This window comes from Pygoscelis adeliae, unplaced genomic scaffold (genome assembly GCF_000699105.1).
Source record: "Pygoscelis adeliae isolate BGI_AS28 unplaced genomic scaffold, ASM69910v1 Scaffold26, whole genome shotgun sequence".
In the NCBI taxonomy this organism is placed as follows: Eukaryota; Metazoa; Chordata; class Aves; order Sphenisciformes; family Spheniscidae; genus Pygoscelis; species Pygoscelis adeliae.
The window spans coordinates 2,094,404-2,114,638 of record NW_008825104.1 but is presented as its reverse complement, the minus strand read 5'-3'; the positions used below and the strand labels follow the sequence as shown (position 1 = coordinate 2,114,638).

Sequence of the window (20,235 nt, the reverse complement as noted above, 5' to 3'; positions counted from 1 at the left end):
CCAAACTCCAGTAAAACCTGTGTATTCTGTGCCTTGCTAATAGGAAGAGGCCCAGCAATACTTCAGAGGTCTTTGGAAGGCAGGAGGAGTAATGTTTAGAACAGAACCACTGCTTCAGTTGATGAGACAGTGATGATGTCTACTGGCATGTCCTTGGGAATGAGTGTCTGTTATTGCCACAAACTATTTAAGTATGTTTCCTAAGCCTTCCCCTCCCTATAGAGACACCTGGGTCTGTGTCACAGGAAGCACATGTCTGTGGGAATTGGAAGACACCTTCATTTCCCAAGCTTTTGAACTCACTCAGACATACTTCTTAACAGTGAGAATGAAGTATCACATCTTGTTCCTCTCCCAATTAATTCCATGTATTCTGTGCCCTCTGAGATGATACTGTCCTGAGTGATACTGGTCCAAAAATGGTACAGAGTGATTTCTAGAAGGGTTGTAGTGCCCTCAGTTGGGGAGAATGGATAGAGTTGGTCCATTTGTGAGGTTAGCACTGACTAAGGGAGTTGGGGCTTAGGAGTGCTGTGGGGCATCAGGCTGATCCTGGAATCAGACAGCGTAGGAGGAATAACTTAGGAAACCACCACCACATGGGCTGGAGCATAGAAACGGCACTGAGGTCTCACCTCCTCTTCTTGGTACTCTTTCCTGAAGGTGTCTCTGGTGATGGGAGTCTCTCTTTTGCTAGCATCACTACTAGGCTTGCAGTGTCTGCATTGCCCTTGACAAACAAAGGCCAGGGCACTGCTCAGCAGGTTCTCCTATCTATTGCTCCATGCTCGGAAGCAGCCCTGTGTAATACTGGACAGTGCAAGGAAGTAAGTGTCATATCTGCAACTTCCACCATTTTGAGTTACCTCTTTGGGTGTGTGGTTTTGGGGATTTCTTTCTTACTCCAAGTCTGAAGAACTCAACCTAATATGCTTGGGATTTTTTCTGATTACAAACCCTGGACAAATTAAGGAATTCCTCAGCTTGCTCTGGTTGTAGATGAACATTCTGGTGTTGAAGGATGTATCTGTCTGTGGTACAACAGGTCCATAGAAGATTCCATCCTTCTGTGTACTGATACTGTAAAAATAGTAAATGCTAGTAATATCTAGCAATGCTTTCTTTGTGGAGACACTTTTTACTTTGTTCAGTGAACAACTAAGAACTTATAAAATAAGGTCGTTACTGATTACTCACTAATGCTAAGTGTCTCTGTACAAATCCAGTAGTAGAGCCCAAAAAGCAATGACTACAAGAGCCACACAGAAACTTCCCTGAAGAGGTACTTGGCCTCATTTGCATTGTAGGTAGCAGTATATAAACAATAGTGCAAGTCACATAAGTTTCACCAAGCTGAGGACCAAGAACAGGCCTGGATGGTTTGTTATTATCAAAATAATTTTTCTCTAATGCATTTTTGTGACCCCAATGCAGAAAGGAAAACAAGGGAAATGTGTTGGGCCATATCCTTATCTGGTGTAGAGTAATTACAATGTATTGATTTGCATCATCTGGCCTTTTCTACCTAAATGCTCATTAAGATTTTACTATTAAAATCCATAAAAAATATTTTTAATTACTACTTTGAACTAAAATGCAGTATTCCTAAGGGTGAAGGACTAAGAGCACTGACCAGGTCAATATTGGGGTCAGTCAACTTCCACTGAATTCAGCAGCAGATATGATGGAAACAACCTCAACTGCCATAAACATTTTTTTCCTGTAGTATCGCGGGCCTCTCTTGCGCAGGACTAGGTTGACCATTATGCAATTCTCATATATCCATATAATAGCACTGAGAAGTACGGGGTGTGTTATAAATCATTGTCCTTGCATGCTTGCACAATCACAGAGTTACTTGGGAAAGACACGGCCCTGGTTTTGAGCACTTGCTTCTTTTCCAAAATGTAATACTATTTTCTGGCTGAATAAATCTCATTAACTAAAAGGGAAGTTTTCAAATGAACTTTTTTAACTGTGCAGTTTTGGTGTAAACATTTTCAAGTGATTTGCCCAATCATTATCAGTCACTTTTCTTGCAGGCTTTAAACTTCCATTCATTTCTGACTAGAAGTGTGTCTCTTTTCTCTTTGCCATTACTATCTTAACAACATAATAGAAATACTGTTTTAGTATTGTGCTATATTGTTTAACTGTGAACAAGCATGGTAAGTTTTGTTCTTTTCAGTTGTCTGAGAAAGTCTCTAAATGAGTGTATGTATACACTCATTTTAACTCAAGCACATAGTTATTATTTCATTGCTTATTTGATCCTGTTTCAGTACTGCTAGTTTAAAGATTACATTTCAGTGTCAAGAATATTATTTCATATAAGCCTAATTTTTATTTCTTTAGCATAATATACTTATGCTAGGAAAATGAAACCTTAAGTATCAAGATCCCTTTTGCTTGGAGAAAGCATCACAGATTCAGAGGTTACACAGAGTTACTTCATCCTACTGATAAACATTCAGAATTAGGATTCATGGAAGGATAACAGCCCTTTGCATTTGTAAAAGCTGAACTTTAAAATGCAGGCAACCTGCATCCAATAATTCCAGTTATGGAGATCATGTTATTCCCAAAACAGCAGCAGCATCCATGTAGCAGTTCCATCTTTTGTGTCAGTAATACATACAGAAATAATTTACCAAGTGTCTAGTGAAGCTAATGCATTTTTTTGATACAACTGCGATTAGATTAGGAGAGGGTGGTTCTGTTACTACCTCGAAAGACAAAAGCATGAAGAGAACAGAGGTGTCACAGATTAAAAATACACCTATTCCAATGTATTATATGCCTACATTTCCATTTTTCTTGTTAAATTATCAAACTAATGATAGGAATGAATGTTCTTGTTGCTGTACAGGTGATTTCCCTACTTCTTTTCCCTAAAGAGGTATTGAGATGATCTATTACAGATTATATTGTTCAAACATTCCATAGTAATATCTTATTTAGATGTATCTGTGATTGTGTATCATGCTAGTGCTGTTATCACTGTGACTACCATTTAGCATTAGTATTTATGGCTGGATATCAGGCCAAGAGGAGACATTAGCCTAATGCCTGACAGATCTGCAAATACCAGTCAGCATCTGAGTCATAAGGAGTTTTACTCTTGACAGGGGGTGGTGGAGTTGTTCTGTTGCAGGGATTTGATGTCCAACCTCAAAGGTCCGAAGTACAGTACAAAATTCTTCCAAGAATAAGTCCCATTTCCTTGTAGAATTTGGTTTCTTTTTATCATACACAGAAGTCATCTCAAAATACATGGTAACTCATGAAGTTGTTTGTAAATGTGGCAGCGGTGTTACTCAGATTGTATTTCCAAACTGTTTATGCTAACAATGACAAATGTGATTGTTCAGATTGATGCTCTGGAGACCATTTTGCAGTCTGTCCTTGAAGCAAAACCTGGTCCAGAATCGGCTGAAGAAGTCAAGGAATTGGAGCAGAAGTCACAGTGTGCAGAATCAGAAGAAACAGAGCAGTCTAAAGCACCTGAGTACTACAGCCGATTCAAGGTAAGAGAATTTCATTTATCTAAATATTCTAAGCTGTAGTACATCTCCATAATATATACTAGAAAATATATATACTGGCTTATTATGGCTAGTAGACTGACACACCTTCAGTGCATCAGGAGTCCTACCTGGCATTTTTGAAACTGATGTCACCTCACATTTTCACCTCTTCAAACGGGAAACAGCAGCCTAAAAAGACATAAATGCTCAAGGCCACTTGTCTTTTGTCTGTCTGCTGGGATTTTATCTTCACTTTTCATACATCAAAATGATAAATCCAGTCCTGTTTGCGAAAGTGGGATGTCATTAGAGATCCATTATCGGACCTTGTGTGGGCTCTTGCTCATTAAAATAAATTGTACTAGGCATGAGACCATCCTGAATTTATTGTCCATTTGTGTATGTTATGATTAAGTAGGAACGTTGCATCGTGTACTTGCAGTCTGGGGAATTAGGTAAGGCTGTATCGCCTCCCTTTTATCTTTAGGTCATCACGCTGATGATAACAATGTGAAACACAAACAGTTGTTCATTAGGGCACAGCTATATAATGAGCACATTTTATGTGATCATCTCTGGTTTGTGCTGTGGTCAAAATCAAATACCCCAGGTTGAAACCAATCTGGTTTATAGTTCCAGGAGCAGGACTCTTTCCATAGTCCATCAGTTTCCATTGTTGCTGTCATGACTTTGGACAGTTGTTCTGGATACAGATCGTTCTTCTAAAGAAATTTCAAAAGTTGAAAGACTAGTAGCCTGTGGTTTCACCTCACATACACACACGTTTCCTTTCTTTAATTTTTATTTACATAAATTATTTGCCACTAATCTTCAGATATTAAACTTGCTTTGTAGGCACTTAGAACTTTTTAATTAAAGTGTTTGGGAATCAGTGGGTGCTCAGCATGTGATAATTAATGCCTGCATGAATTACAGTGAATTAGGTAAACACAAGTGCCCTTTGAAGGAGGGAGTGAGACATTTTTATGAGTCTCTCATTGTCTATCCATTGTCTAGTCTTGAAGAAAATAATGCAAAGTGCTTAAAACAAGGCCTAAATGTCAAATTGGGGACAGACTGGTGCCAAGAGGGTAGTTTTCTTCTCACCGCAACCTTTCCACAAGTTCCATAATTAAACCCAGTTCAGGCATTCCCTGGTGTGCCAGTGAGTGCCCTGACTTTGAGCCAACAAACTACAGTCCCAATGCTTAGCTCTAAGCTCTCACCAGAAAAGTCTGAATATAACAAAGACATAGCCCTGATGTGAAGTCTAGGCATCCAACAGTGATTTATATGTAAATAAGCCACAATTTCTCGTTGTCTGGATGAGAAAAGGAGCTCTCAAGTCAGAATACCATTTCAGCTAAGCCCGAAAGAGCTCTCAGACTCTTCTCTCAAATCCATTAGGCCAGCACCAGCCAGTGTTTCCCGTTGAACCCCTGGACACCTACGGGTGTAGTTCACAGGGCAGATAAGTTCATGAGAAATCCATACAAGTCTGAGGGAAGGTGGCAGCTCTGAGGCAACCTGGTGATGTTGGCATTCGCAGCTGCTGTCCCAGCACAGATCATGTGCCCCTTGTGTGATGTAACCCCAACATGGGATTTGCGCTTCTGCTGCTGAAAACACTTCGGTTGCACTTTGTCCAGCCGTGCATTAGCCACCCTGTCCCAGTCTTTCTCCCTGAGCTCAAAACCAATTGTTTCTGTCTCCTGCTTGCCCAGTTCTCTTTCACAAGTCATACATCTGGGTATGCGAGGAAAAGCATGTGGATTTGCTCCAGAGATACAGTTGCTGTCTAGGACTGTAGCTTGTTCTGCATGGCTTTTATACACGTACTTGGACTCCATGTCTCACACCAATCTTCAGAATAGCCATTTGTGGAAGTACCTGAAAAAGCCACAGCAGCCTAACAGATACAACGTGCGAGAAGCATGTCCTTCACTTCCACTAAAACAAACAGGACTTGAGGGCATTTGGCTCTTTCCAGATAAAGCCTTTAGAGCTGTAATTTAGACTCTCTGTCTGACACTGTCATTTGTATTGTAATTACCTGTTTTCAGATCCTGTATGCTGAAGCTCACTATTCAATGCAGTGTTCCTCAGGCAATTCCTTCGATCTGTGTCAGTGATCAGTGGGCAAGCATTTCATCACATAAATGCTGGGAACACCCTCTCTAAAAGCAGTGCTCCTTCTCTAACTGTGTGCAGAGCCCTGGAGACTGCTTAAAAAAATCAATGATACAGCTGCGTAAGAATGTACCCTTTTGGTACTTGCAGGACATAGAGCCTGCTGGTTTCCTAAATTAGTGTCACTAATGTATCACAGCAGAGCAGGGAAGATTCCAGGAGTTCAGTGGTACCAGTAATGGCTTAGGAGAGAGGTCCTGCTAGTTTCCAGTTTGTTGCCTTTCTCTATTTCAATTTCATACTGCTTAGGTTCAGTGCATAAACCCCCTTTTCAGCACATCCTTGGTGTAGTGGTTAATAGGGAGAGTTATGTTTAAACCGGATATCTAATCTGTAAACATGAGTAGAGTTGTCAGGTTCCTTCCGCAGACCCAAGCTGTACAGTCTCTTCATGTTTCTTACTGATGCATTGTATACCTGCTGACATCTCAAACAAAAAGGAGGTGAATACACCTAAATATTAGAGAGTTTGGTTTTTAGTCTGCTAGCTTCGAAGCCATTGGTTTTGTTTTCATTCTTTATCATAAAATCAAAAAACAGACAGAGCCAAATACCCAAGCCCCTCAGACCTCCATGCCTAGCATTTTAGAGTCTTTAATCTGCTTTCTGTCCAGTTCAAACCTTCAAGGGTCTGGCAAAACACAACAAAGCCTGCAGTTGTGTTGGTTAAGGCAGAGAGAAGTGGAGAGGCCTCAGAGGGGACATCATAGTTTCCTGCGTAAGAACAAGGCAGAGCCTCAAGACAGGAGCTGAGGGGCAGTGCCTTTGCAGATTATTGCCATTCCTGGTGTAAGAGGAACACTGTGGGCCAGCAGCACAGCGCATAAGCTTCCAGTGATAACTGGAAGTCTGGATATCTGCATGGCCCCAGAACTGCCATTTTGTTTGGAGGTGAATGATCTCTGCATCTTCTTTCCATCATCCTGCAATGGAAAACAATAGGCTTTATTCAGAGGGCACAGGAAAGAAGGAAGCATGGATGTACCTTTCTTTAGGACACGTACTTTAAACATTTCTGCAGGTGCTGGGCTCAGTAAAACATTTTATTTAAAAGAACAATCAGGAAAATGTGTTGCTATCTAATGAGTGAGCAAGGTGTAAAGAATCTGCCGGTGCCATGTTATCTTTCTCCCCCGGGAAACTCCTTTTTGGTTGTGTATCTGCACTTTTAAGGCAATTAATGAGATGATTAGTGAGCCATCAGGCTAAAGATTCCAGAAAACCAGAAGTAGTATCACTGGATGATTCATCATCTTAAGTGAATTAATATTTTTATGCTGCATGAAATCTAAATAAGTAAAGCTCAAGAAAGAAATACTGCACAGTTTCTTACTGATGCTCTGCTCTTAGTTTCAGTGTAGAATATCCCTGAAAAAATATCCCTTGCTTTAGCACTATTGTACAGTCTGTGCAAGCATAGTCAAGTCTCAGATCACATAAGTGTTGGGAAGAAAAATCATGGGAGTTACTTAGTATGCCATTAGCAAGAGAACTAAAATTTGAAGTGATGTGCATCTGTTGAGAGGGATGCTAATGCAGGCGGTGTGGAGCAAATTGTCCAATCGGTTTTGAGGTAAGACACAAACCCCAGGTGTTTATATTTATTTTAGTTGACTGGTCAGCTGATCTTTGTTAATACCAGATAACTGAACTTGGAAAAATAAAGAGAATTTCAATGGTTAATGAAAATTAAACTTCATTGTTTTAGTTTTATTGCTCAAAAAAATTATTCTAGAGGTTAGCATTTCAAGAAGTGGTACCAGCTACCACAGTCGAAACACTTTGCTGGGATAAAATAGTTACCTGGCCTGTATAGCCCAGCTCATAGTTAGATTCAAACAGCAGTGTATTGGTTGTTACAGGGAAGTATTTTGTGGCTGATTATTTTGTGACTGACTGGCTCTCTCCTTCTCACTCCCCGCCAAATCCCTTTTTATGACAGGAGCTGTACTCTAAGCTGCACTCACTTGGCAAGGTTGAATCTGAAAGCCTGTTAACCCTGACCACCCAACTTGTCAAGGAAAAGCTGCCAGCGTGTGAAGTGGAAGACATTGCAAAACATGAGCAGAAGCTAAAGGAGTGGGAGCAAGAACAAGCACTTCTCATTGAGAGAGAGAGAGAGTTGAGAGAAAAGGCTAAGCAGGAAATGGAAGCTAGGAAGCTAGCTAAAGCATCTGCTTAGTACTGGAACTCAAAGACTACCATAGTGGTATGCATTCCTCTGTCAGTGAACTGAAGTGCTCACCATTATTAATATTTCACCTCAATCCTGCTGCAAGTGTGACTATTTGTGACTGTTATATGCAAATTAAACTTCTCCCATTTTGCCTGTTTCCTGAAGTAAAGCACAAGTGGTTTAGAAATCTTCATCCTGTATATGATATATTTTCCTCCTACCATCAGCTAGGCAGGGGGTGGGATGGAGACAACACAAAAGAAACAAAGGCATAAGAAGTAGCTTGCCTGTGATGAAAGGTGTAGAGGGTGGAAGGAACAAAAGAAGGGGGAAGAATTTCAAACACAAGTTGTTTCAGTAGGGGTTTCTCACAGGAAAGAATGCCTTGGCTACTCTGAACTTCAGACACTAAGAGGATTAACATATATTGCTTGCTTTTTTTTTCCCAACCCATTTGGAAAATTCAGGCTACTATACATAGAGTTGGAAGCCTAACGTCAGACTGTTTTTAAAACGACTTTTAAAGAGTTTCAGCCTAGCGAGTTAGCACTTGTACAGGCACTCAGATGTGCCTTCCCTGTAAGGAAGTTAGAAATTTCTGACTTTACTAGTGCTGCTCTGCTCCATTTTTAAGGTCAGTGGAGAAACATGCACAATCACCTCGGCACACACCAAGGAGCCTCATACTGCAGTGCAGTTTCCTTTTATATTCTGGGTGCTGTTTCATGGGATTTTTGACCTAATTCCCTTCTTGTGTCAGCTGTGTACATGGTCCCGTGCCCCATTTTTCAGATTGGTAAAACAATGTAGCTATTCTCACAGAGCACAAGGAAACAGCAAGGGAGGAAAGGATCATAGTGCATTGATTGTGGGATGCATCAGCATCTGTGCCTGCTTACGTTCCCTGTCACCACAGAATCTCATCAGCCGCATCCAGCGACTTCATGTAGCTCATGGCAGGGCAAGTTCCTTGAAAACAGGGAGACACTAGCAACAGCCCTGCTGTATTGCAGCTTGTTATGGCAACAACAGTGTGCCATAACAAGCACATCTCACTGTGCTTTACCACAGGATCTGGTAAGCATTTCCAGTTTTATCATGCACCTGTCTAGTCTTACAGTGGTAAAACTGGTATCACAAAATCACTGTAAATCCAGTGAGAACACGCTGCAAATCTGTGAACTTGTTTTAAGTGTAGGAGAGCATCTTATCCGCATACACCAAATACTTCTCTTGTTCCCACCAAACACACTCAGAGCCTGATGGCTCTTTCACATCCAAGAACTTGACAGTAAGGTCCTTCACCCCATCTTGTCAGCAAGTCCCATAGTTTCGCCCAAACTGCAGTAAGAGAGTGCTGACTCCAGGTAAGTGGATGATTTTGTGGCTTGGCCTAACTAAACCAGCAGTGGACTTTCCTGGGCAAGTGTTCTCAAGTCCTGAAGTTTTTTTCCTCTTTCTTGGTCTAAATGCTTTCTGATTACTGGGGGAAGTTAGGGAGCCTTAAAGGAGAGTAGAAGGTCAAACACACTCTTTAGAACAATTTCCTGAAAACTGGTGGCTTTAAAGAGGTCGTGACTCCCAGAGCAGTCACAGGAGAATGAAGTGTCCCTTCCTGACCACGTATTTCAGTTCTTCAGTATCGAAACATGGGTTATACCTCCGAAGGTTCACAATCACTCCTGCATTCTGATTCCTTTCTCAGCTTTTCTCTACAGACACCACCTCTCCCTCGGGGATATTACAGGTTGCGTCCTTGTTTTGCTTCAGGCACTGTGGGTTTGAATGCTCTGAGCCCAGTCCAAAAGCCTGAAATGAAAACAGTGTAGGTACAGTCTTTCTCTGTCTTTGCCCCTATCTCCTCCCATATCCCCCTCTGCCCTTGGGAGAGGAGGGTTTCCCTGCCAAATGCTTTGCAGGCAGCAAAGGAGATTCCTGGGGCCAGGTGAAGGACACCAAACCCAAGACCTGCAGCAGAGGGTCCGAACCATTTGTGGCTTAAGGAGCCAAAAGCTTTGCCAAGCCCTCATTTATCTGTCCCCTCAGTATCACCCTGAGCGAGAAACCGCTTGTGACACTTCCACCAGCTGGCCCCTCTTCCCTCTCCCTTATGCCCCAGCCTAGTATTTCTCCACAGCCCAGTAGCCTCCGTTTTGCTTCTCCACACCCCAGGTCTCACCACTATCACTCAATAGAAAGCACCTTCTGCCAAACCGGTGTTTTCTCACCTAGCAAATCCTCACATTTCCCACAAGCCTACCTGCACCCTCTTGAATTCTGAGGCAATCCTCATTGCTGCTTCCCCTTTGACCTCACCCTTGTTTCCCTTCAAGTTCCTCCCATATATTATCTCACATTTATTTCTTCCCCCTCTCCAAGGAGGCCGACTATGTCTCTTTGCCCTGCACCTCCATCTCAGACAGCAACGTGCCCCTGGCTCTGTGGACAGCAATCAGCCCAGGGTACCAAGCACTCGGGCACCCTGAGCTTTGAGGTCCCTGGACATAGCTCAGTCTCAAGAGGTTGGAAACATGAATTAGCAGCTGAAGGTTGAGGGAGGGGAGGAAGGTACTCTCCTCTTCGGTGCTCTCTCCTACCTGCTAGCTCTGAGCAAGATCGGTAGTGAGATAGACAAAATTGTGAGACACGGTAATTCACAGACCAGTGCTGTTCAGGCATGTGCTCGGCTTCCTAAGGGAGACACGGACGGTAGCTGTGCACCACAAATGCAGCAGCATAAAAAATCAACAGAATATCAACTAAGTCAACTTGACTTACCTGCTTTTCTCCTTCCCACTCCTGGAAAAGTAAGATAGACTTGACTGTTCACCCCCTTGCATCAATCATGTTGCACACACAACCTGTTTTTCAGCTGTTTGCTGGATTACTCTTAAAAAGAGGTTTGAAGAACACTTGTAGCAACACCTAGGAGTGAAACTGGGCCCCAGGCAGTCAAAAGCCCTTCTGTCTGGATGCCCACAGCTTTGTGCAGACTCCTGTGATAGCCATCACCTGCTGTGATGCAGCTGGCCACATTTAGAAGGGGGGCAGAGAAGTCATACAGCAGCTTTTGATCTGCTGCTGCTTAAACATGAGCTCTGATGCTAAGGGAAGAATGTGGATGTGTGTATATATGCATATTAAAAAAAAAAGAGAGTACTTTTGTACTCTACAAACACAAAAAGCTGCTGAGTTCACGCAGTCCTGTGCCCTGGTATGCATTCGATGGGAGCTCACAACCCAATGAGCACTTCCTCACTAGGACGTTCTCAAGCTTTTTGAAATGTTGCTGCTCCTTGCTGCACTGTTTCAGACAGCTGCCTAGACCTTTCTGGACATGAATGGGACTGGCAAAATATTTCCTGGAGGGGACAGACCAAAATCTTTCTTGGTAGCAACACTGTCTCCTTTTTTCAGATCACCTCTCCTAAAAACGTTCGTTCACATCCTGTTTTCATTTGTGACTACAGCTGTGATTTGGATTAAAGCTATTGCAGTTTCTCCATTGTCAGCGTATTTCCAAATCACAGGAGTGCATCTTTCTTCATGAAAATTTTTGAATAATTTCCCTACTCATGATCCTGGTGTCTGTGTAGCTAAAGGCAGAGGAAAATCTCCCAGTGCTAGAAGCAATACATTTGCATGCACAGTGACTGAGCTGTGCATGCAAACAAGGTGACCAGCAGCCTAAATAATACCTGCCTGCACTAATGCTTACGGTACAGCATTGCCACACGTGCACATGCTAGACAGTGTTAACAGCTCTCCCGTTTTTCCCCAGGTGTGGGTGAGACCTTTCTCTCAACAATACTAGCTGAAAGAAACAGAAACCAGTACAAATGCAAAGCCTGTTTGGTATGTTGCCATGAATTTGGCTGCTGTTAGGAGAAAAAAACAGCACCTTAAAGGTTAAACCTCTTTCTTTTAATTCAAAAAGCAGCTTCCCAATTCAAATCCATGGCAGACACCAAATATGCTGCTGATTAGGCAAGCAAGTATGTAACTCTTCCTCCCACAGGTGTCACTGGCAGAACACTTCCAGTGAAGCACTGAAGGTCATTATCCATTATTCACAAGAGGAAAATTACATATTTATTCCCTTGCAGCTCAAATAAATGTTGCCTGAAGCCTGGCACAGATGAGCCCTATTTATGGTAACACCCGAACTTGCCAAGATAAGGTTACTAGATGCTCTCGGATCTGGTCAGATGCTGTGCCCTACACACAGCGCTGGTATAGAGCCCCTTCCCACACCTTCAAGCACCTGGTCCCTCCCCCAGTGGTCTGTCCCAGCTGCTTGCCTGCCCATCCCAGGGCTCTCTGGTCACCCTAAAACTGTGGGACCAGGACAATGACCTACCCCAGCTGCAGGTGAAGGTTGGCTGGTGCAAGGGGGTTTCTGACCTGATCAGCCATTACTATGCCACTGAGGCAGGCAGAAGACAGCTCGGGGCACAGGTTAGCAAGTGTCCTCTCTTCCCCCACCTCCTCAGGAAGGTGTCATAGTTACAAAAGGGAATTGCACCCTTGACTTGCAGCATCCGATTCTGCAAGTACTGCTGCTGGTTTTGCTGGGGCTGTTTATGTAGAAACTACAACTGAACTTTGCAAAATGTATTTCTAGTGAGTATTTGAGCACATCTGCGGAAAGTAAAGTTAAATCTACCTTCCCAGAAATCTAATGATAGCAAATGTTTAGATTAGGTCAAGGCTTTTTGATTGTAGAAGAGAAACTACTGCTGACTTAAGTGACAAACAACCTGAACTTGGGACAGTGACTCTTTCAAAATAAAACTGTGGAGAATGAAGTATAGATCAAGAATTAGTGACAAAACATTAATGTAAGAGTAACTGCAGATACTAAACGTGATAGAAAACTGTGGCATCTACTCTGGGTCAATCTCCCCACAGAAATACATATATCTTTCAGTACTCACAAAGTTGTCACTGAACTTAGCTAGCAATTGCATAGTACTAACTCCGTTGCTGCTGTTAAACCTTTCTGATAAACTCAAGTCCACTCAACCCATTCTAAATTGCAGATGCCCCAGGCACAGGAATAGCATTAGAGCCCCATTGACAAGCACATTAGATTATCAGGACAAAATTCAGCTTTCAGTATATCTTGTTTATTCCAAATCCTGACAATTCATCCCTTAAATGAATTGGGAAAGAAACTTTCAAGCCTGTACTGGTCCTTACACATGGTAACTGCTGCTATAATTGGAATTTCCATCTTTGGAAACTGTAAACTCTTCCTGGAAATACTGACTTGCACTCTGGGGGGTTCATATTAAGTATTTCAGTGGCTCAGTGGTTCAGTTTACCTTCAACTCTTTAAGCTAAGAAAGAAACACAGCTAGGCTGAGATAACATGAGGTATGTAAAAGCTCAGTCAAAATTAATTTCTGGACCTTAACAGGTATACAGGGTGTAACCTCAGTGTGTATAGACATTGTTATGTATATTTAACTTTGCTTGTATTAGGACGTAAGTTCCATCTATTTCACTTATCTTCTCTGTGTAATTCACAAGCACAGGTGATGGGCTGAGCTGCAGTATGATGTGTCAATCGTGGCATATGCAATTGTTTCGGCAGTGAAGCTGGCAGCAGTTGTACAGTCAACCTCCAGCCCTGCCTTGCCAGCTATTCACGCTGGGGCCAGTAATGCTGGAGTTGTTGAACTGCAGAGAAGCAGCTACATCAAGTGGTAAGGATCCCTGAGAACCAATGAACAAAGCTTGTGCAGACTACAGTGCCTGCTGATTTAGTTATTTAGTTCTGCTCAGTATTTTATTTCTGGTGGAAATGATGCTGAGCATGCAGTCAAAAACCAGCAAATCCCCTAGCAAGCTGAGGGCACTCAGCATTACTCAGCCTCTGGTGGTTTTGGGCTGAATCTGAAGAAAGCACACGCAGCAAAACAGAGGACAATGCCCTGGGGGGGTTCATGCTAGTGTGGACTGGTCATGTCTGTGGAAGATGAAAGCAGGGACCACAGCAGTAGGCAGTGGTCAAAAACTGTTCACTGGGTGAAGGACATGGGCAATGCTCATGTAGCAGAAGTACTGTGTGCCCAGAGACACCCTCTAGGAAGCCAAGGAGCTTTGCTGCAGTGCTGGGAATGAGCTGGATCTATGAGGTGTCACCATGGCTATTACTCAAGAGACCCCCTGGACACCTCTTTTCACCCCATCCTAGGAACCATGAAATCTGCAATTTCCACCCAACCACAGAACATTAGAAATCAGTATTAAACAATCTCCAGGTCTGGGATGCCACAGGACAGATGCCTCATTTTAGATAGACAGAAAAGGTCTGAGGGACTATCATTTTCCCATGCCATCTGAAATACTTTATAAGCTGATTGAATTTGTTCATTAACACTAGTGGAAATAAAATTTCTCCTCCTCAGCAGCTGTGTTGAAGAAAGGAGTTTTCATTCGGCATCTGGAAGCAGCAAGCCAAACGCTACAGACCAGGCTGGCCTGCCCCTATCTACAGGTACCATGGGTGGTCCCACTTGTGGAAATCCAGAACTTCACCCTGCAACTGCAGGTGAATAATTGGGGTTGAAGCCTGACCTGGTCTGCTTTTCACAATCCTTTTAATACCTTTTAAGTAGCATCAGGCTACTATACCACAACAGCTCAGAAAACCTTGACGTAGACATATGCAGGATTTTACTTGAGATACAAGATTTGCAGCAGTTGACTCCCCTCAGCTGGTCTTCATTTTTCTCTACTTCACCACGCTCAGCCCAATTCAAGCCAAGCACAGTATTTCTTATTAATGTCATTACAAGTTACAAATGAAACCTTAGATGTTGGAGACGGATAAGGGCCCACAAAAAAGACTGCTATCTGAGGGAGAAGGAAATCCCACAGGGCCACTGCTTCTCCTGGGAGCAAGCACCCCTTGCTCCCTGCTGCCCCAGCCTTTACCTGCTTTCATGTCATTATCATCTCCCCGAGCTAAAAAAACATAAGTGTTGACTGCTGGACCTCATTATGGCAGGCATCGCAGCAGCAAGCAAAACTACAAAGGCAGAAAGCCTGATCTTACAGCATCCCTTTAACAGCAGTAGAGGAAAAGTCTGGTGTTTATAAAGTAAAAAACTAAACTGAGAGCCCAGCTTCTCCAAATGCTCTGTCCCCTCTCACCGGGATTACTGGGCAGCGGCAGTTGGGAAGGGTCCATGTCCACTGGAGACAAGCTGCACTCTTGTTAAACTGCAACAGTTTTGGAAAAGACCTCTTTTCCAAACAAGGGTGGGCTCAGTTTGATGTAACTTCATTGGGTATCATCTCTGACACAGCCCCTTGAACGTGTACTTACTGAAAATGAGGTGTTTTCTCATGCTGCTGAGGGATACAGAAATGAGAACAACAAAAAGAAGCCACGTCACGGTACATCATGGTAATGTTTTACACCACAAGAGATAACAGTAATCTTTCGCATTTATTTTCCAATTTCTAAATCGAGATAGATTGGTTCTTAGCTAGCATTTAAATAGTCATTGACCTTTTGAGGAAAAACCCCATATAGTAGGTAATCATGATTGAAGGAAAGGGGAAACTTAAAAATACGTACATACACAGAGACAAGAAACATGTCAACACCACTTTACCACTTTTGTATTTTATTGTGGAACTGAGTTTGTTTCCTTTACATCAAATATCCTCAATGGAAGAGGGGATATTGCACACAAATATCATAAAAGCACTACATATTACTTTCACTGGAAACTAATTTTCTACATTAGATATGACTGGATAGAATAGAAGTGATGCAAGATTATAAGACATAATACCATACACAGCTGCAGACTGACACAAACACCATTCAGAACAAGAGAGAGGAGGTGCGTGAGGTGCTTCTCAGCCAGCAACAAGACTGCTTCTTTCCATAGTTTGGAAGATAATGGCTGCATGCAAATGCGTGAAAGCATATTTCAGATTTCCTCTTTTACAGTTGTGATTACAGCCCAGTCTTGAAGAGGTAGCTCCTGCCATCTGGAGCTCCTAGCTAGTCTAGTGTGGAGAAGCTGCTTTTTAATTCTTCTTTTTTTTTTTTCTTTCTATATTTTTATGCCATTGTTTTATTTAGTTACTTAATTTTTTTAGATTTTTTGTAAAGTCACAAGAAACAGACTTTTTTTCTTTTTTTTTTATTTTAAATAGCAAACATTTTTAAACCAGGTGAATAATATAATTGCATTCTACGAAATGCTTACCCCTAGTTGCTTTTAGTGTTTTTTTCAATTATTAAGTGAAAAGATGAAAGCTTACAGTTTCTTTCAAGTGTAAACATTATACTTCTTCCTTTTCTAATAAATCCAGACCAACAAAATTACTATTTCTCTCAAAACATGATTACTGAGCAAGAACCTCTGGCGACAGTTGAACAAAGAGAAGCGTGTGACAGAAATGTCCCAAATGCACAGTAAGCACTCTTTGGAGCTGACTTGCTTGTGGTGGGAGGGATTGAAAATTCAATTAACAAATTGATTAAATCTTAGTAAATGAGTACCAGAACTCTCCTAAAATATGTAAGCTAATTAAAAAAAAAACCCATTCATATACATAGTTATCTCCATTCACCACAGTCTGTAAAGTAAAAAAGAAATAAATCAAAAGTGATTTCTATGAAAGATGGGGTGAAAATAGAGATCAATAAAGTCAGGCCCACCACAGGACTTTGAAAAGGCATGCAGGAGAGGCCCTGTCCAAGTTCAGGAGTGGGGTGGGATCTCCAAAGTTAATTCTTCATTGAATTATATGAAGCAGTATAGTAATAGCATAAAGATCATGACTGGGAATGCTGTTATGGGTAATACCATCATTTAAATGGAGTGTCCTTTACACTCAGATGTTGAATCTTTATAATTAGAGTAATCAATAACAAACCATGCTCCTAGAAATCTATGCTGATCAACAGCACTCATCGTTAATGTACACGGTACATTTTGATGACTGTTACACTAAACTAATTGTGTAGTACTAGGACGAGCACAGTTAGATTAGTTCCACAGGCAGGAAAGACATTAAGGGCAAGAGGAGCTAATGGAGGAGTTCATCGCTGTGTTGCACCCAGGCGCTGTTGCCATTTGAAAGGGAATGGATGGAACAGGCATTACAATACCTCAGAATAGCCACACCAGGGTTTTAGTATTTTTATAGCGGCAAAAAAGCAAATGTACATTTTAGATCAGCTCTAACTGTCTAATTATTGTTATTTTAGAAGTAAAACAAATGCTTGAGCCATCACAAACTTGCTTGGGGAGACTTAAGGCTTGATTCTAATTTCATTTACAGTAGGACCAAATGACTGTAACTTCCCTGACTGTAGTGAAATTGCTCCTGATTCACAGGAGTAAGTGGCGTAAGTGAGATTAGTTTCAGGACCACTGCTGTACTTAAAACAGATTTTCTACCAAAGCAGAGATACAAACCATGTCAGATATTGTCAGAAAATCAGAATACCTGTTCCCACCCACTCAAACAGTTTGAAATCTGACCTATATAAGAAAGTAGACAAAGCAGACAGAACTGTAGAAGTAGTACAACTATTCTGCCGAACATTTTGCCTATAACTTTGTAGACTTTGTATTACAAAAGCAATTTTAAGCGAATGATTATGAGCCCAGCAAACATGCTTGTTTTCACAATACATTTCCATCTGCCTTTTGTGCCATAGTCATTCTGAGTTATTCTTAATGACTTAAAAGGTATAGCAATAAATAAAACAGCACTGCTAGAGATACCTAAAAAAGGAGAAGACATTAAAAATAAATCAAAACCCCCAACAACTGACAAACAGTAATTCACAGCATTAAATGGGCCTCAGGAGCCCACATTTAAAGGACCCTAAAGCAGTATAAAAAAACCGCTCATAAAAATTAGGAGTGCAAACATATACCTATTAAACAAAAATATCCTAACAATGTAAAATTCAAATAAATTATAAGTAAAGAAAATAAAATGAGGTCATAGTTCACTACATTGTGAAACTTAATACCAGCCATAATGGTGAATCATACAGACAAGCACGTATCTCCATTCTGGAGGCCTTCACACCTTCTTTAAATTCAGATTTGCAAACCTTCTACAATGTAACAAGATTTTTTTAAATTGGGGTAAAACTTCTGAGACTAAAAAATCCAAAATGTCTTAAATCACAGAACAGTGATGCTGTTCCTCTGCAAGCAGTCTAGGGAAGGAAAGGAAGAGGGAGAGGAGGGAGGAAATGAAGGAGGAAAGGAAAGGAAAGGAAAGGAAAGGAAAGGAAAGGAAAGGAAAGGAAAGGAAAGGAAAGGAAAGGAAAGGAAAGGAAAGGAAAGGAAGAAATAGTAATAGAAAAGAAAATGAGAAAAGGGGAGGGGAGGGGAGGGGAGGGGAGGGGAGGGAAGGGAAGGGAAGGGAAGGGAAGGGAAGGGAAGGGAAGGGAAGGGAAGGGAAGGGGAGAGTGACTTATTTTAGCTTATTGCTTATTCTATCTTTTTTCAAGATCTTGTGAGGGTTGAGAATGTAGGTTACACCCTTGCAAGCATTAGGCAATCAACTTTTCAAATTCCATTTTCTGTCATCATCAATAGATTAATTTTACCACCAGGGTGCCCTTCCACCCCCCTCACCCCCCAAAAGGTATTGGCAGTTGTCTATTTTCAATAAATTTTACCTCAATATCCATTCTCACTAGAATCTTAAACAACATTATTCATTTATCTTACAAAACTACTAAAAAAATTACCTTCACCTGAAAATTTTTTCTTTGCATTTTCCTGTAAATGAAAACATTTGTTAAAAATTCATCTATTAAAAGTTCACACAGCACTAAAAAAAAGGTTTCTGTACATTTGTTCCCATATTCACTCTTAAATTAAAGAAATAAAATAAGGTAAGACAAAGGAAGGTTGAATACTGTACAGGCTCGCAGGTAACCTTTTTCATCATTCTGAATGTTCACTAAGTTTTGTAACTCTGATACTGGACACCACTTCAATCTTGCTTCCCCAGTACAAAAGAAGCTTTCAAAAAAATGCTCATCTTGCCTTATTGAGCTGTCCACGTGCATCAATGAAGCGTTCACATAACTAACATACGTAATTCATAGCACCAAGCCGTTTGACCAGTCAGATAGGTTTCTAGTACCACACATGCACACTCACACTTCTTTATTGGTGTAACTATGATCCTACACAGATGTTTTATAAATTTGCTGTCTCAACATTAAAAAATAAGTGCATCAAGTTTCTTTGTACATTCAAGTCACTTTCTAAGGCAAATTGTCTACTGTATGTACTCCCAACCGCTTTGGTATTTTGCTTCAGTTAATCAACAGTGGACGTGGGTGTTCAAGCATGTGGACTGGTCAGTTCTGGCTGGAGTGAGCGGACTTTCACTGGGAGCATGCCTTAGACCAACAATTCTGCATGTTGAAAGAAAGGTTTTAGACTTCTGGATGGGGTGCAGACTATGTGCGTATTTGGCCTATGATTGTTATGGTATGTCAGTATGCAGAGTTCAAATTAAAGTAGGAAACTGCTGATGAGCATTTAGGTTGTACGTCCCTTCCTAGCCACATTCTGTTTCTTTTTCTTTTCCAGCTAACTTAATTCTGTAAAAAAAGGATCCCCCTTGTGATAGCTCAGATTGATACAAATTTAAAACTTTCTTTTCATGTGAGAGCATAAGCAGACTGCAGTAAGCAATACATCTATTGCCATGAGACTAATGCAGATCTAATTATTTATTACTTTCTCCTCCTACCCCTCTCTCTCTTTCTCTCTCTTTGTGTTTCTTTAGAGGGCAAATGCCTCTACCTGGCAGAAGTCAGTTGGGGTTGCTAGTGCATGGTTTCCAAACGTTCAGCAGAGGTAAAACTGGATCTGTATTTTCGCAGTAATTTGAACCCTACTATGGGAATACTGTTATTTCCCTTAGCAATCAGCAAAGACTGAAAAATATTAGTGACTTGCATCACTGTGACACAGTATAGCATTTGACAGGTATACAGTTCAGCAGTTGAAATAAATGGGTTTGTTGATTTTTTAGAAAAGGTATTTTCAAACTGAAGAATTTCTGGAAACAAAGTTTAATCTTGTGGTGCATGGTCTCGTTCTTACAGTTCAATCTTGCATGCAGGAAAAGATTCATCTTGCATAACAACAGTGCTGCTGCTTGCCAAAACCATGATGTTGAGGTCCTGCTGTTTCTCATGGGTTTCTTGGTACCATTCCCTCATCACTTCTGAGTCATGGGTTGGGATTAAGGTCACCTGCAACACAAAACAGAAGTCCTGAGGAATGGAAAACAAGTACATTTCCCTTTTGGAAAGAG

General features: G+C 41.4%; 2 protein-coding genes across 2 annotated transcripts in view; one reads left to right on the top strand and one right to left on the bottom strand.

Annotated features, from left to right (window-relative positions):
- The window catches only part of MRPS27 (mitochondrial ribosomal protein S27), a 52,501-nt gene extending 44,416 nt beyond the window's left edge, over positions 1 to 8,085 (top strand). The window contains exons 9-10 of the mRNA XM_009327226.1: positions 3,372 to 3,527; positions 7,660 to 8,085. Coding sequence (XP_009325501.1) covers positions 3,372 to 3,527; positions 7,660 to 7,899 — 396 coding nt within the window. The 3' untranslated portion in view covers positions 7,900 to 8,085. The remainder of the gene's footprint in view (positions 1 to 3,371; positions 3,528 to 7,659) is intronic.
- Positions 8,086 to 19,894: 11,809 nt separating this feature from the next.
- The window catches only part of MAP1B (microtubule-associated protein 1B), a 62,474-nt gene continuing 62,133 nt past the window's right edge, over positions 19,895 to 20,235 (bottom strand). The window contains exon 7 of the mRNA XM_009327225.1: positions 19,895 to 20,173. Within this exon, the coding sequence (XP_009325500.1) occupies positions 20,018 to 20,173 (156 nt within the window). The 3' untranslated portion in view covers positions 19,895 to 20,017. The remainder of the gene's footprint in view (positions 20,174 to 20,235) is intronic.